At 55.7% G+C, this 12,037-nt stretch overlaps 4 protein-coding genes across 4 annotated transcripts; 1 reads left to right on the forward strand and 3 right to left on the reverse strand.

Moving 5' to 3' along the window:
* Positions 1-133: 133 nt before the first annotated feature.
* On the forward strand, positions 134-1,462 carry K452DRAFT_218696 (uncharacterized protein; the record flags this gene model as incomplete). Its single annotated transcript, XM_033536374.1, has 3 exons — positions 134-776; positions 838-940; positions 1,024-1,462. The coding sequence occupies 3 exons, from the start codon at positions 134-136 to the stop codon at positions 1,460-1,462; spliced, it is 1,185 nt and encodes a 394-aa protein (XP_033402206.1).
* Positions 1,463-3,667: 2,205 nt separating this feature from the next.
* Positions 3,668-5,508, reverse strand: K452DRAFT_219146 (uncharacterized protein; the record flags this gene model as incomplete). Its single annotated transcript, XM_033536401.1, has 2 exons — positions 3,668-4,733; positions 4,817-5,508. The coding sequence occupies 2 exons, from the start codon at positions 5,506-5,508 to the stop codon at positions 3,668-3,670; spliced, it is 1,758 nt and encodes a 585-aa protein (XP_033402207.1).
* Positions 5,509-6,911: 1,403 nt separating this feature from the next.
* K452DRAFT_354995 (uncharacterized protein) lies at positions 6,912-7,762 on the reverse strand (the record flags this gene model as incomplete). The annotated part of the gene is made up of 1 exon (XM_033545926.1): positions 6,912-7,762. The coding sequence occupies one exon, from the start codon at positions 7,760-7,762 to the stop codon at positions 7,052-7,054; it is 711 nt and encodes a 236-aa protein (XP_033402208.1). The 3' UTR covers positions 6,912-7,051.
* A 2,821-nt stretch (positions 7,763-10,583) lies between these two features.
* On the reverse strand, positions 10,584-11,746 carry K452DRAFT_354996 (uncharacterized protein; the record flags this gene model as incomplete). Its single annotated transcript, XM_033545927.1, has 4 exons — positions 11,489-11,746; positions 10,917-11,400; positions 10,655-10,848; positions 10,584-10,587 (listed from the first exon to the last, which is right to left on the reverse strand). Exons 1-4 carry the CDS (start codon positions 11,707-11,709, stop codon positions 10,584-10,586), a joined length of 903 nt encoding a protein of 300 aa, XP_033402209.1. The 5' UTR covers positions 11,710-11,746.
* Positions 11,747-12,037: the final 291 nt, after the last annotated feature.

Consider the following 12,037-nt stretch of genomic DNA (forward strand, 5'->3'; position numbering starts at 1 on the left):
CCTCAGTTATACGAGTCGACTCTCAGCTCCCCTGCCCCTCCAACTTCACCACTGCCACCCCATTCACTGCTGTAAAACCCACCAGCAGCTTCCTCGACCCTGATTTCCCCCTACACAATTTTTCTTCGCCGCCATGGGTCTCTTTAGTAAGAAAGACAAAGCCGCCGCCAACGACGACGACAACCGCAAGGCCCTATTCGGCTCCCGCAGCAACAAGTCCTCGCCCGCGCCCTCGAACCCCTACGCCGCCCCTCCCGGCAACGCCGACCCCTATGCCCAGGCACCCCCGCCTTACAATGGCGGCGGCGGCATGAGTGACCGCGCCCGCATGGACAAATCCCCGGTGCCTCCTGGGGGCTATGGCGGCTCGGGCAGCTACGGCTCGCAGGGCGCCTACGGACAAGACCGCTTTGGCGGCGGCGGCGGAAGCAGCCAGCGCTCTGGTGGCTACGGCGGTATGGGCGGCACAGTGAACAACGACGCGGGGCGCCAGGAGCTGTTTGGCAACGCGGCACAGCGGGCACAGCAGGCTCCGCAGCAACCGCCGCCGGGCGCGGGCGGATACGGTGGCAGCTCCAACAACGACTACGGCGCCTATGCCGACCGCCAGCTTACGGCGGAGGAGGAAGAGGAGGAGGACGTCCAGGCCGCGAAGCAGCAGATCCGCTTCATGAAGAAGCAGGACGTCTCTTCGACGCGGAATGCGCTGCGGCTGGCGGCGCAGGCCGAGGAGACTGGCCGCGACACGCTGAACCGTCTGGGCGCTCAGGGCGAGAGTAAGCACTGCTTTTACGCATACATACGCTCGGTGGACATGCTCGTCTGACGGTGCTCTAGGGATCCACAACACGGAGAAGAACCTCGACCTCTCGGAGAACCAGAACCGGCTGGCGGAGGAGAAGGCGCGCGAGCTCAAGACGCTCAACAAGTCCATGTTTGCGTAAGTGCAGCTTCCGTCTTTGTCCGGCAAGCCGACAAAAGCATCAGAAGCCCAACACCACTAACAATAACCCCCACACATAGCATGCACGTGTCGAACCCGTTCACGGCCTCGCGGCGGCGGGCGGAGCGGGACGAGCAGATCATGGACACGCACCACAAAGAGCGACAGCAGCGCGAAGACACACGGGCCGCCGCGTTCGCGACGTCGCAGCGGCAGCAGCAGTTCTCGCGCGACCTGCGCCCGGGCGGCGGCGCAGGCAACACCAAGGCATCCCTGGCTGAGCGCTCAAAGTTCCAGTTCGAGGCCGACTCCGAGGACGACGAGATGGAGAACGAGATCGACGCCAACTTGGACGCGCTGCACGGCGCTGCGGGCCGGCTGAAGGGCTTGGCTGGCGCGATGGGCAAGGAGGTCGATGAACAGAATAGACATATTGCTCGTATTACGGATAAGACGGATAAGGTCGATGACCAGATTGCTATGAATAGGGCTAGGTTGGAGCGGATTAGTAAGAGCTAGGTTGGTGGTGGCGGTGGTGGTGGTGGTGCTGCTGCGCTTGAGCATCTAACCCATCTACATATATCTGCGTTTTTGTGTCTGGGAGGAACGCTCGCTCTCTCCTCTTCCTGGGTTCCTTCCTTCTTTGCTACATAGGTATTCTTATCCGGCCCGCGTTTTTGGGAGAAAGTAAGAAAGAAAGACAGAAAGATTGGGATGGTGATGGTGATGGTGATGGTGGAACGGCCATGCGGCCATGCGTGCATGCGTACACATACATATAGGTTATATAAACATTGGGATTCTTCGTTGTTTAAGATCGCACTACTCTCTACTATCAAATTCACACACAGATATATATAAACAACATACATGCATAAACAACCCCACCCAAAACCACAGTTAACCTCCATCCCCGCACCCCAGCCCATCCCATCCTATCCCACAAAATATGTATTTACATTAAGCAGCTTACCCTACCCTACAATACCAAGCACCACGTGCCACCCACCCACCCACCCACGCACACCACACCACATCACCCGCCCCCATACATAGCTCGGGCATTTCTCGCGAGTTGCACCCCACCCCACACAATGACCCCAGCAACAGCTACCTAGTCCCCAGATCTCGCCACCGCGCAGCAAGCAGCAACCAGCAAGCAGCAAGCAAGCCTCACTCTCACTCCCACAGCCCCATCACAAAAGTCACCGGACCCCAGCCCCAGAACCAGACCCTCACGGCACCCTCACGCAGCGAACCCACTTTTTCGCACCCAGCCACGCCGACGCCGGCCAACGTACGTAAAGCCCCGTTCCGTTCCGGCGTGTCATACAGTAGTCGTGGCACGAGCGGACGAGTGCCAGCATCCAGCCAGCCAGCCAGCGCTGCTGTGCTGGACCCTTCTTTTCCGCCCCGCACCACGCACTTGATTTTCGTTTTTGCTTTTTCTTCTACCCCGTGGGGCAGCGCGCGCCCTGGCGCGTGGCTGTGGCCGCGTGGCCGCGTGCGTTTTTCTTCAGGGCCCTTTTTTTTTTTTCTTTTATGTCGCCCGCCTTGACAATTCGCTCACGCCAGTATCAGTATAAGTATCAATGATTTTTCTTTTTTAAACTCTATCAATTCGATTCATTCTCTCACGTATACGTATGTATATATATATATATGTATAGCAGCAGCATAGTAGCAGCAGGTAGCCAGTAGCAGGGGTCTATAAACACAACAAAACAAACGGCGCAAAAACAACACAACACAACGCAACGCTCGCGCCGAGAGCGCCAGGCACGCGGCGGCAAGGCGGTCGGGATGCGGCCACGCTGTTGGCTGGTTGGCTGGCTGGCTGGCTCTTTTTTCTCTTTTTCTCTCTCTCGAGAGCGAGAAAAAAGGGTATTTGTATAGAGACAGTGAGTGAATACTGCGCAGCAGCAGACCCGACGGAAAAGACACTGCAGCCAAATGCTTTTTTCCCAATAGCAGCAGCAGCAGCGGTGGCGACGGTGGCGACGGCGGTGGCAGCGAGTAGCAAAACAGTTCCGAGAAAAGATATAGCATCGAAACCGAATGCTTGGAAAAGCAAAATAAAGGAGCAGAGCAGCAACAGAGTAAAGCCGCAAGCAAGCGCGCAAGCAAGCAAGCAACAACAAAAAACGAAATCTCAAGACGACCAAGCAGCCAGCCAGCCCAGCAGAGAAAAAGAAAGAATCCCAAAACTAATGCCCCTTTAAAGCCGCATGTAGTCTGTGTGTTGTGCGCGTGTGTGCACGTGTGCTGCAAAAAGACAGGAGGAAATAATAAAAATAAAAAATAGAGAGAAAGGATTCAAACCAAATCAAAATGAAAAAAATGAGGCTTTGATTTTCGCCGTAAACACCCGGATCCGGCCCAATGCTTTGTGTGGTGGTAATTAACGTTCCCCCCGTCCCTGCGCGTCATATCGTTCGACCTCACCCGAGGAATGAATCCTCTTTCGCAGAGGCAGCAGAGCGCGCAGCGCGTTCATTCGCCCGCCTGCTCGTTTGCTCGATCGCTCGCTTGCTCGCTCGCGCGCCTTGATTTTCTCTCCAATCTCTCGCTCTCTCCGCACTCCGCGTCATCCATAGTCTCGGACCGACGGCATGAGGCGGTTGCCGGCTTGCTTTGGCTTTGGGGGAGTGACGATCCCCACGCCTCCGATCATCCAGAATGATCGCCCAGCTTTCCCCAACAAACCCCAGCCGCGCGCCCCAATCAGCTGCGCCAGCCAACGTTCCAGATGACGTGTGCGATGTCCTTGGCCGTGTTCACCGTATCGACCACCTTGCCGAACAGGCCTGCCGCGACAATGTCGTCCTCGTCCTCTTCGTACGGCATGAACATTCCTGACGGCGTGCGCCGAAGCCCGCCCGAGGAAGCGCCTGCCGCCTCCGAATCGGCCGCGGACCCGGAACCATCATTGTGATCGCTCAGCTGGTGTGCTCGCGTGACGGCAACGCTGTCCCGCCGCCCCGCGAATGACGGCTCCCAGTTCATATCCGCCTCGTCGTCAGAGTCGTCGTCCTCGCCGAGCAGGAAGTTGCTTGATGGCCGCGACGGCCGGAGCGTCTCTTGCGATGACGACGGCGACAGTGCGCTCGAGCGCCAGAGGCCCAGCGAGTGCGCCGGTGTCTGGTCTGTCACGTCGGGCGACTCGGTCCTGTATTTCAGCGTGGTGTCCGGGAGCTTGGCAATGGTTTTGTTTTCAGGCCCGCTGTTGTTCTTGGAACTGCTGCGCGATATGCGTCTGCTGGGTTTCGCCTTAATTTCAAGGCAGTCGTCAGAGTCCGAGTCCGAGTCGTCGTTGAGGGCCCAGGTGTTCTCGTAGTCGTTGTCGTCTTTGTTGTCGATCGCGATGCATTGCTCGACCTTTTCGTCAAAGCGGATGTGTTTCTTCTCGCCAGTGCCAGGGGTGCTGATCCCGGACGTGGAGCGCGAGGTGAAGTAGTCGGTGGCTTCTCTGCTTGTTGATTTTGAAGGTATTGACATTATACTCGACGCGGCCCGGGGGTAATGCGGGCGGGTCTGGAGCTGCACTGTCGGTGTGCTATCCTCCTGTTGCGCTTGCACTGCTGCGGCGGCCTGCTTTAGCAAGGATGAGCTGGATATAGATCGCTGAAGCATCACTTCCGACATGCTTCGCTTCTTGAGAATCGGTTTCTTATTGATGAACGAGTTATTTTTCGATATGTGGCTGGAGGCTTCCGAGACGTGATTGGCGAAAGACGAGTTGGACGTTTGCAACGGTCCGTACAACCAAGTTACGTCACAATCCTTGAGCCTGCACGGCGGTTAATTTTATCGTGGTTACACTTGGGTAACGTGGAGGGATCGTGGCATGGATCCCGACAGGGTTGTACTGACCAGTTGAGCGTCTCAGGCGAAACCGTCCGTAACCTATATTTCGACTTCGCCCATGTCCGCCAAGACGCATTCTCTAGCCTTGATCTTTGGCCGTACGTTTTGCGGTTTGTGGTAATGTGTCGCCATGACGACCAGATGTCTTCCTCCTTCCAGTCGTGCGAGAGGTAGTCGACGTGGCGCGAGGGTTCCGGTTTGATGGCCGTGTCATCTTCGGCGACCGGTAACGGTTCGGGCGTGGAGCAACTGTTGGTTGAGACAGCCGAGTCGCTACCGGAAGAGTGCATTGTGACAGAGGCCTCGGTCTTGTCGTCATCGTCGTATGACGACGTGTCGGTGTATGACGAGCTGTCATTGTAAGAAGGGAAGGAGAGGCCGTCGTCATCGTCGTCGTCTGACGACGAGTCGTGGACTAGACGGCTGGTATTGTGAGGCTGGTAGTATCTCCGGATTGGAGTGGGTTGAGGAGGCTCGGAAGAGTGGAGTAGGGGTGAAGACGTCGACGCGGGCAAAGAAGTAGTAGTTGTTCCATACTCATTGAGCTCAGCTGGCGGATATCTTGGATGGCGACTTGGAGAATAAGTCCCGGAAGGAGCTACCAGAAAAGACGGCTGAGAGGGCGAGGAGCGACGCAGGGGCGAGGGGGAAAAATACGATTGCCCGTCGGGCAGTTGTACAGGGAGAACTTCCGCCATTTTCCACCGGTGCTCTTTTGGGAGCGGACGCCTTTTTTCCAAACCAAATAACCTCCGCCTTCAAAAACGCTATCGCTTCCTAGGTGCAAGACGTCTAAGGCGTTAAGCCGACATGAACTCGAATTGGACTGGTGGAGGAGAGGAGAGAGAAGCAGAGATGGTGGAGAGACAAGAGCCGGCGGGATGTCTTTGTGGACCGCGCGCACGATGCGGGGAAGACGCGGAGGATAGTGTGTGTGGTGCGGGCGGGATTGGGCGGACGGACGGCGCAATGGTTGGGGTTCGAGGTGGAGCAATTGAGAGCAGGGAGAGAAGCGAGGGTTTAAGCAGAAGTTTTCGGGGGCAGGGTGGAGGCGGGCGTGGGTGGGTAGGGTTGTTTGTGGGCAGTGGAGTGCGCGCTGGGCCTGGGCTCTTGTTGGAGGCGGCGGAAGAGAAAGCGAGCTAGACGACTCGGCGAAAACAGCCCAAGGATCGGCACGACGGGCACCGCATTTGCGCACAAGCAAATCAGGGCCGATGGCTCGCAGATCAAGTGATCTGAGGGGGCCCATGGGGTACGGGTGACGGTACCTCTGGATTGACAACAAATCTCATGTCTCTAAAAAAAATCACCCTAAGCCGCTTTGTGTCTGCCTTGCTTTTCTGCTTCCCTCCCCGTGCCCCCCTCTCAGCCCTGCCTGCCAATTACCTAGGCATTTGGGTTTATCCTTCGATCGATCAATATCACCCGGCCTCGCCCGTCGGTGGCTGTCTGCCGCCCGCGCCTTCGACGCAGCCATTATTCAATCAAAACGGCGATCGGCGCTGCATCTTGGTGTGGCGTCCGACCCCCTGAACCCTTAACTACGCTTCCGGTGCTGTGTGTGATAAGCTTTGCGCCGTGGGAAATCGTGCAAAAATTCCCGCGTCTCTCGACAACCCTCAATCTGCTTCCGTCGGCAGCCACAAAAGCTAGAAGCTGCTTCTTCTCCCTTCCACCGCCGAGCTTGGTACTCAATGGACGCCTACCACGGCCCGCCGCAACGGACGATAGCCTCCGCTACATCCGGCCGCCGCAGCGCGTTGCAACCGTTCCATCCAGGACCACTCTTCGAACTACTCTACTCGGATGCTACTCCTCTGCCGTCCGTCTCTTATCACACACAGCGGGGGACCACTCGTTCTCATTGCCCGTTGTGGTGGTTGCGCGTCGCTATCGGCAGGGGAGGTTGACTGGCCTGCCGCGCTACTCCCTCGACCGATGCCACCATCATCTCGCCGCATGATGTGCAATCGCGGCCAGGACAATCCCTTTCTCGGCCTGCGATCCCCACAATCCCTGCAGAGGTTCTCTTGCGTCTTTATGCAAATGCATATAAGCTGCCACAGCCCGCTTTTTCCCCCCCAATTTCAAGCTGGTCCACCGCCGACAAACGTCATGTTCACGCCGGGCGGGGTCGGCCCGTGGGGTCTGCAAGTCGGTACGTCGTTTGGACCTTCGTCCGGCTCACCACTATCCAGACATCAGTGAAGATGGAACCGTTGCTACGTCCGTACCTCCCCGCTATTCGTATTCGCTAATGTGTGGAGACAGTTTTGCGCCATCACGGCACTTGGCGTGCTCTGACTCTCTGACTCTCTGACTCTCATCAGCCTCTCCAGCTTTCTCCATCTCTCGAGCATGACGGAAGATTTCGGAGACGGCATTGATCCCTCCCGCTCGGCCTTCTCCATGTGCGTGTGCAAGTGGTCCCACAACGTCATGTTCTCCATTCACGCCGACGTAGACGCAGACGCAGGGCAAAAGGAAGGAAGTCGTCCCGGCGTGCCGCAGCTCAACACCACGAATCCCCTGGGCGGTCGCTTGCGCGGACAAAGGTCTAGAATCAGCAACCCTGCTCGCTTGGGGTGGGTTCAAAGCGCAACTCGTTGCGTTTGCTGGTGGCTGCTGCTGCAGCGCAGCTACCCCGCCCTTGGCTGTGCCAATCACGGTGCGGGGCTCCAGGTCCTGTCTTCCGCGGACCCGCGGTACGGGACGGCTTGGCGATGCATTATCGAGCGTGCTAATCATAACCATCCCTATGTTGATCCTGCTATCTTTCTGTGGCGCCCTACCTCTCACTTCAGGGCCTCTAGGCGCTTGGCCCTCGTGTCTTCTTTCAACGTCGGCGCCATCGAAACGCTCGCGCAATATATGATACGCACACCATGTTGTCTGCGCCCCAACCAGCACGTCCGTCGCGTGTCCGATGCGCCGTCGCCCCGCGGTCGCCATGGTTGTCGTCGTGTTCGCTGCTTGTGCCGCACTGCATAGCATGAGCAAGGGCGCGGCAGGCATTCGCGCATATGCTCGGCTTGAAGGCTGGTGTCGGGCTCGCGCACCTCCTCACGCCCGTCGCAGCCATTGGCCCGAGGCTCTTCACCGAGGATAATGGCTGCGCGGTAGGGTGATCCCGGGCGCTTGCCTGCATGCTTGCTGCGTGCCTATCATGACGCCACGTCGATGGACAAGCAGGCAGGCAGGCAGGCAGGCAGGCAGGCAGGCAGGCAGGCAGGCAGGCAGGCAGACGTGCTGATGGACACCCGGTGCAGTGCCACCACACTGCTCAGCCCTATCTATACATCGGCGGCTGGAGGACACGTCGCAGGGCCAGCATGCGTGCGGTGGCACAAACAACACCGTTCGTCGCGGCAAACCTCACGGCGAGTCGTACGTATGCGGATACATCCGGGCCCAGTCCAAATCAATATGCATGTAGCTAGTGTCCGCCATTAACTAGCGTATCAAACACAACCGCAGAAGCCTCCGCCTCCAACCCATACTCCGTAGCAAAAGCCAACCCGAACAAATACAAATCCTCCAAACTACTACAAACCGTAACCCGTCAACTATGTCGGTATCAAACATAGTCGATTACAGGAATCCATTTGACACCATGTGCAATGACGCCAGCACCAGCCCCCTCAGCACCCGTTCATGCACCCACGAATCGATTGGGCCTCGGCCTTTCGCGTCCAAAACCCCATCTCGCGCTGCGATTGGACGATCGATCGGCCAGCCATCGCATCGGGCTTGACGGCGGGACGGGTGCGGTGGGCTGGTGCTGATCTTGCTGCGTGGGTAGGTAATGTTGTGGTGGGTTATGGTGGGGGGTTGGTTGTGTCGGAGGTTGGTCTTTTGACTGGATGGGTGGGTCTATGGAGTGGGGTTGTGTGCTTGCTTGCCCACGTCTGGCTGCGATGCTGAAGCTGCTCAGCTATTTGAGATCGTTGGATGTGTGGTTGTCGGTGTGTTCTTTGCGGATACTTCCATTTAAAGCTGTAACGCAAAAACGGTCATAAAAAGCAAATGATAATAGGGCGATAAGGTTGTGGACGTCTCTGTAACGCTGGAAACGACTCTGGAATTCCGTTAGGACTGCTCTTGCTGCTGAGTGGTATGCGCGTGTATGTGTGCATTGGTCCTCCGGGTAGGGCCGAGGCACGTGTTTTTCTCTTGATTGTTGAGACCCGGTTTTGTTCGCCTGGCAGACGTGTGGTCGTGTGGATGTTTTTGTGCTTCTTTGTGTGTTGTTGGGTATGCTCTGTTTCCTTGAATTTGGGGGCGTTTTTATGTGGGTGGTATGCGGTGGTTAGGAAAAACGAGAGTGGAAGAAAGGAAAGAAGGAAGAGGAAAGAAAAGAAAAGGAGAGGAGGGAGAAGAAGATAAAGAAGAACACGAAGTAAACTCGTTCCCTAGTGGGGCTCTTAACCCACTGTACGGGGCCGAAATAACTCAGTCACGGAGAACTCCCCATTTACCAACATGCGGATATAAGAAGCAACAGTGGAGTTCCTTCTTCCTCTCAGCACTAGCAGCACCACCGAGTCGCCATCTCCCCTTAGCCCACTGATCCCGAAAGTTGTCCACTGATATTTGCCTATGATACGGAGGGACAAAGCTCACACAAAAGTGTTAACAACCGCCTTATATCGGCCGGGAGCGAGTTCAAACCCAACCCATAAAAAAGCCCGCCTCACCACTGCATTCGACATGACCATATCGGAGCCATATACCCTCTCAACCAGTGTACCTAAATGCCACCATAAAGAGTTAGTATTTACCATCTATGATCTTATCTCCTGACAGCTATCACCATCCGCTTATGAGCGCCTACAGCGTCAGCATTATGAAACTTCAACAACTTGTGGTGGCTTCAGTGAGGCGTGCTGGTAGTTGGAAAGCAGTTCTTTGCTTGCTGTGCATAGACCATATTTGATTTGGTTTCTGTTTGGCACTGGGGCTCAGCTGTGGTACGGATTAGCAAATGGGTGAGTGGATAAGCGAATAATATAAGTAGATATATATTATCATTGGTTCTTTAGCCAGTTTGGTATTGCTGTTGGCTTCGTTGAGAGTTGATAATGGTGTCGCTATAAGTCTTGTGGGGAAATGTGAGTGAAGGCATCACTGTGAGTCTGCGAATGCATAGGGAACTTGGTCTCATTTCTTGGGTAATGAACGGATATCTTCCGTTGAACTTCTTCCGCTGTGTACAATAAATCAACTAGTTCAATTCGTATAGACTGGTGATTTCCACGAAGGGTTTTATCATTTGTTGATCTTGTTGGAAATGTTCAGCAATACTATAGATACCCCTGTCGTGAAATGTCTGAAATATCCATAGATGGGGTCACTTATTGTTGAAGGAAGTTGTGTACTTATCTGGAGTTGTTCGCCTAATGGGCTGGCTATATCAATGCGTACAACCACACTGGCATCGGTTTTCTTGACTAAAAACGTTGAGGCACATCGCACGATGACCACAACTAACGTCCGTCACCGCGAAGCGAGATTCACCGTGAAGCGAGATGGTGATACGTGTACGGAGTAGAAGAAAAGACCCAGTTAAGGTGTGTAGAGGCTCTGTACGGAGAAGAAGAGTCCCAGTCAGGATATGTAGAGCCTCTGTGTGCTCTAAGACCGTTTCACCCATACCTGGGACTCGGGATAGGAGCTAGGCAAGGAGTACTCTGTAGGGACTGCTTGTATCGTCCCCTGTCTCGCTATACGGTGGATCTCGGTTCGCGGTGACGAACATTAGAGGCGTCATTCCTCAGCTGGTAATCATATTCATATCACATAACAATACACTTATCACACACATCCCTCTTTCTCCTAACTTACTTCGCAGCCGGGTTAATCAGCGTGCTTCCACCATCCGGATACAAGATCTGCTCGTTATAGAACAGCCCGCCCTTGCCCGCAAGCAGCAAGATCGTGGCCGCCATATCCGTGTCGTGGCCAGGGCGGCCCGCCGCATTGCCCGCTGTGGGCTTGAGCTCGGACTTGTTGTCCTCGCCCGAGGAGCCGGCTGTCATCTGTGGGAGGGAGTGTTAGTAGGGGGCTGGCTAAGGGATGGTAAAAAGAAGGGAACAGAATGACTTACCTCACTGGGGAAGATACCAGGCGCAATGATATTAACCCTAATCCCCGTTTTCACCAACGTCGACGCCAGCATGCGACTCACATGCGTGGCCGCGGCTTTGCTAGACGCATAAGCAAACTGGCCCATCGAGCTCCCCTTCATCTGGCCCGAGATACTCGACACAGTAACAATGCTAGGCGCATAGCCGGGGGTGCTCTCCTTCGCGCGTGCGAGCAGCGGCGCAAACGCCATGCTAGTGAAAAACACGCCCGTGACGTTGGTGTTGAACGTCTCGGCCCAGGATTCCTGCGGGGACTTCATGAAGTGCGCGCTGATGGCCTCAGCAGACGTAAGGTCTGGCTCTCCATTCGTGCTGAACTTCGTGGCGTCGTCGCGGGCGATGCCGGCGTTGTTGACGAGGAGGTGGATACCTGACGGCTCTTTCTTCGTCATTTCGGAGGCGAGGCGCTGGATGTCGGCTTTGTCGCTGACATCACCAGGGAGGCTGCAAGGAGTTAGTACAACCTAATTCTTGATAGAGCGGGGAAATGCGCGTTATATGCGAGTTGATTTAGGGCTGGCTGTTCACTTACGGAATGATCTGGCCAGGCCCCTTGTTGTACAACTCCACCGTCTTCTTCAACGTTTCCTCCCGCCGTCCCGTGATGTACACCTTCGCGCCATTGGCGACCAGCGCCTGCGTGATCATCAAGCCAATGCCTGTGCCTCCGCCAGTCACGACAGCCGTGACATGCGAGACATCAAACAGCTTCGAGCCGGTAAGCTCGGACATATCTGCCTTGCCGGTTGCCATGGTGCGTGCTGCTGATACTGCCGGAGCGATGATTCTGTAACTGGGGCGTGTGCTGGTGAACGAGTTTTTGAACACGGGTGCGCTGCGTGTAAATAGTCGAAGCATCTTGCAAGGGCGGAGTGGTGCTGCTGCTTCTGCCTCTTTTGTATCTACCCGTCTCCAGTTGTTTATGCATGTGTAACAGCATCATGACGTTCGACGTCGTATCTACACGTCATAAGGGTCCAGGACTGAGATCGTATTGTCGATCTGATATTGAGATCGATCTTATTGCCGAGGTGCTTGGTGTAGCAATTGCTTGTCGCCGCATCCACCACTTTCATTCATA

This window comes from Aplosporella prunicola (assembly GCF_010093885.1).
Source record: "Aplosporella prunicola CBS 121167 unplaced genomic scaffold K452scaffold_2, whole genome shotgun sequence".
Classification (NCBI taxonomy): domain Eukaryota; kingdom Fungi; phylum Ascomycota; class Dothideomycetes; order Botryosphaeriales; family Aplosporellaceae; genus Aplosporella; species Aplosporella prunicola.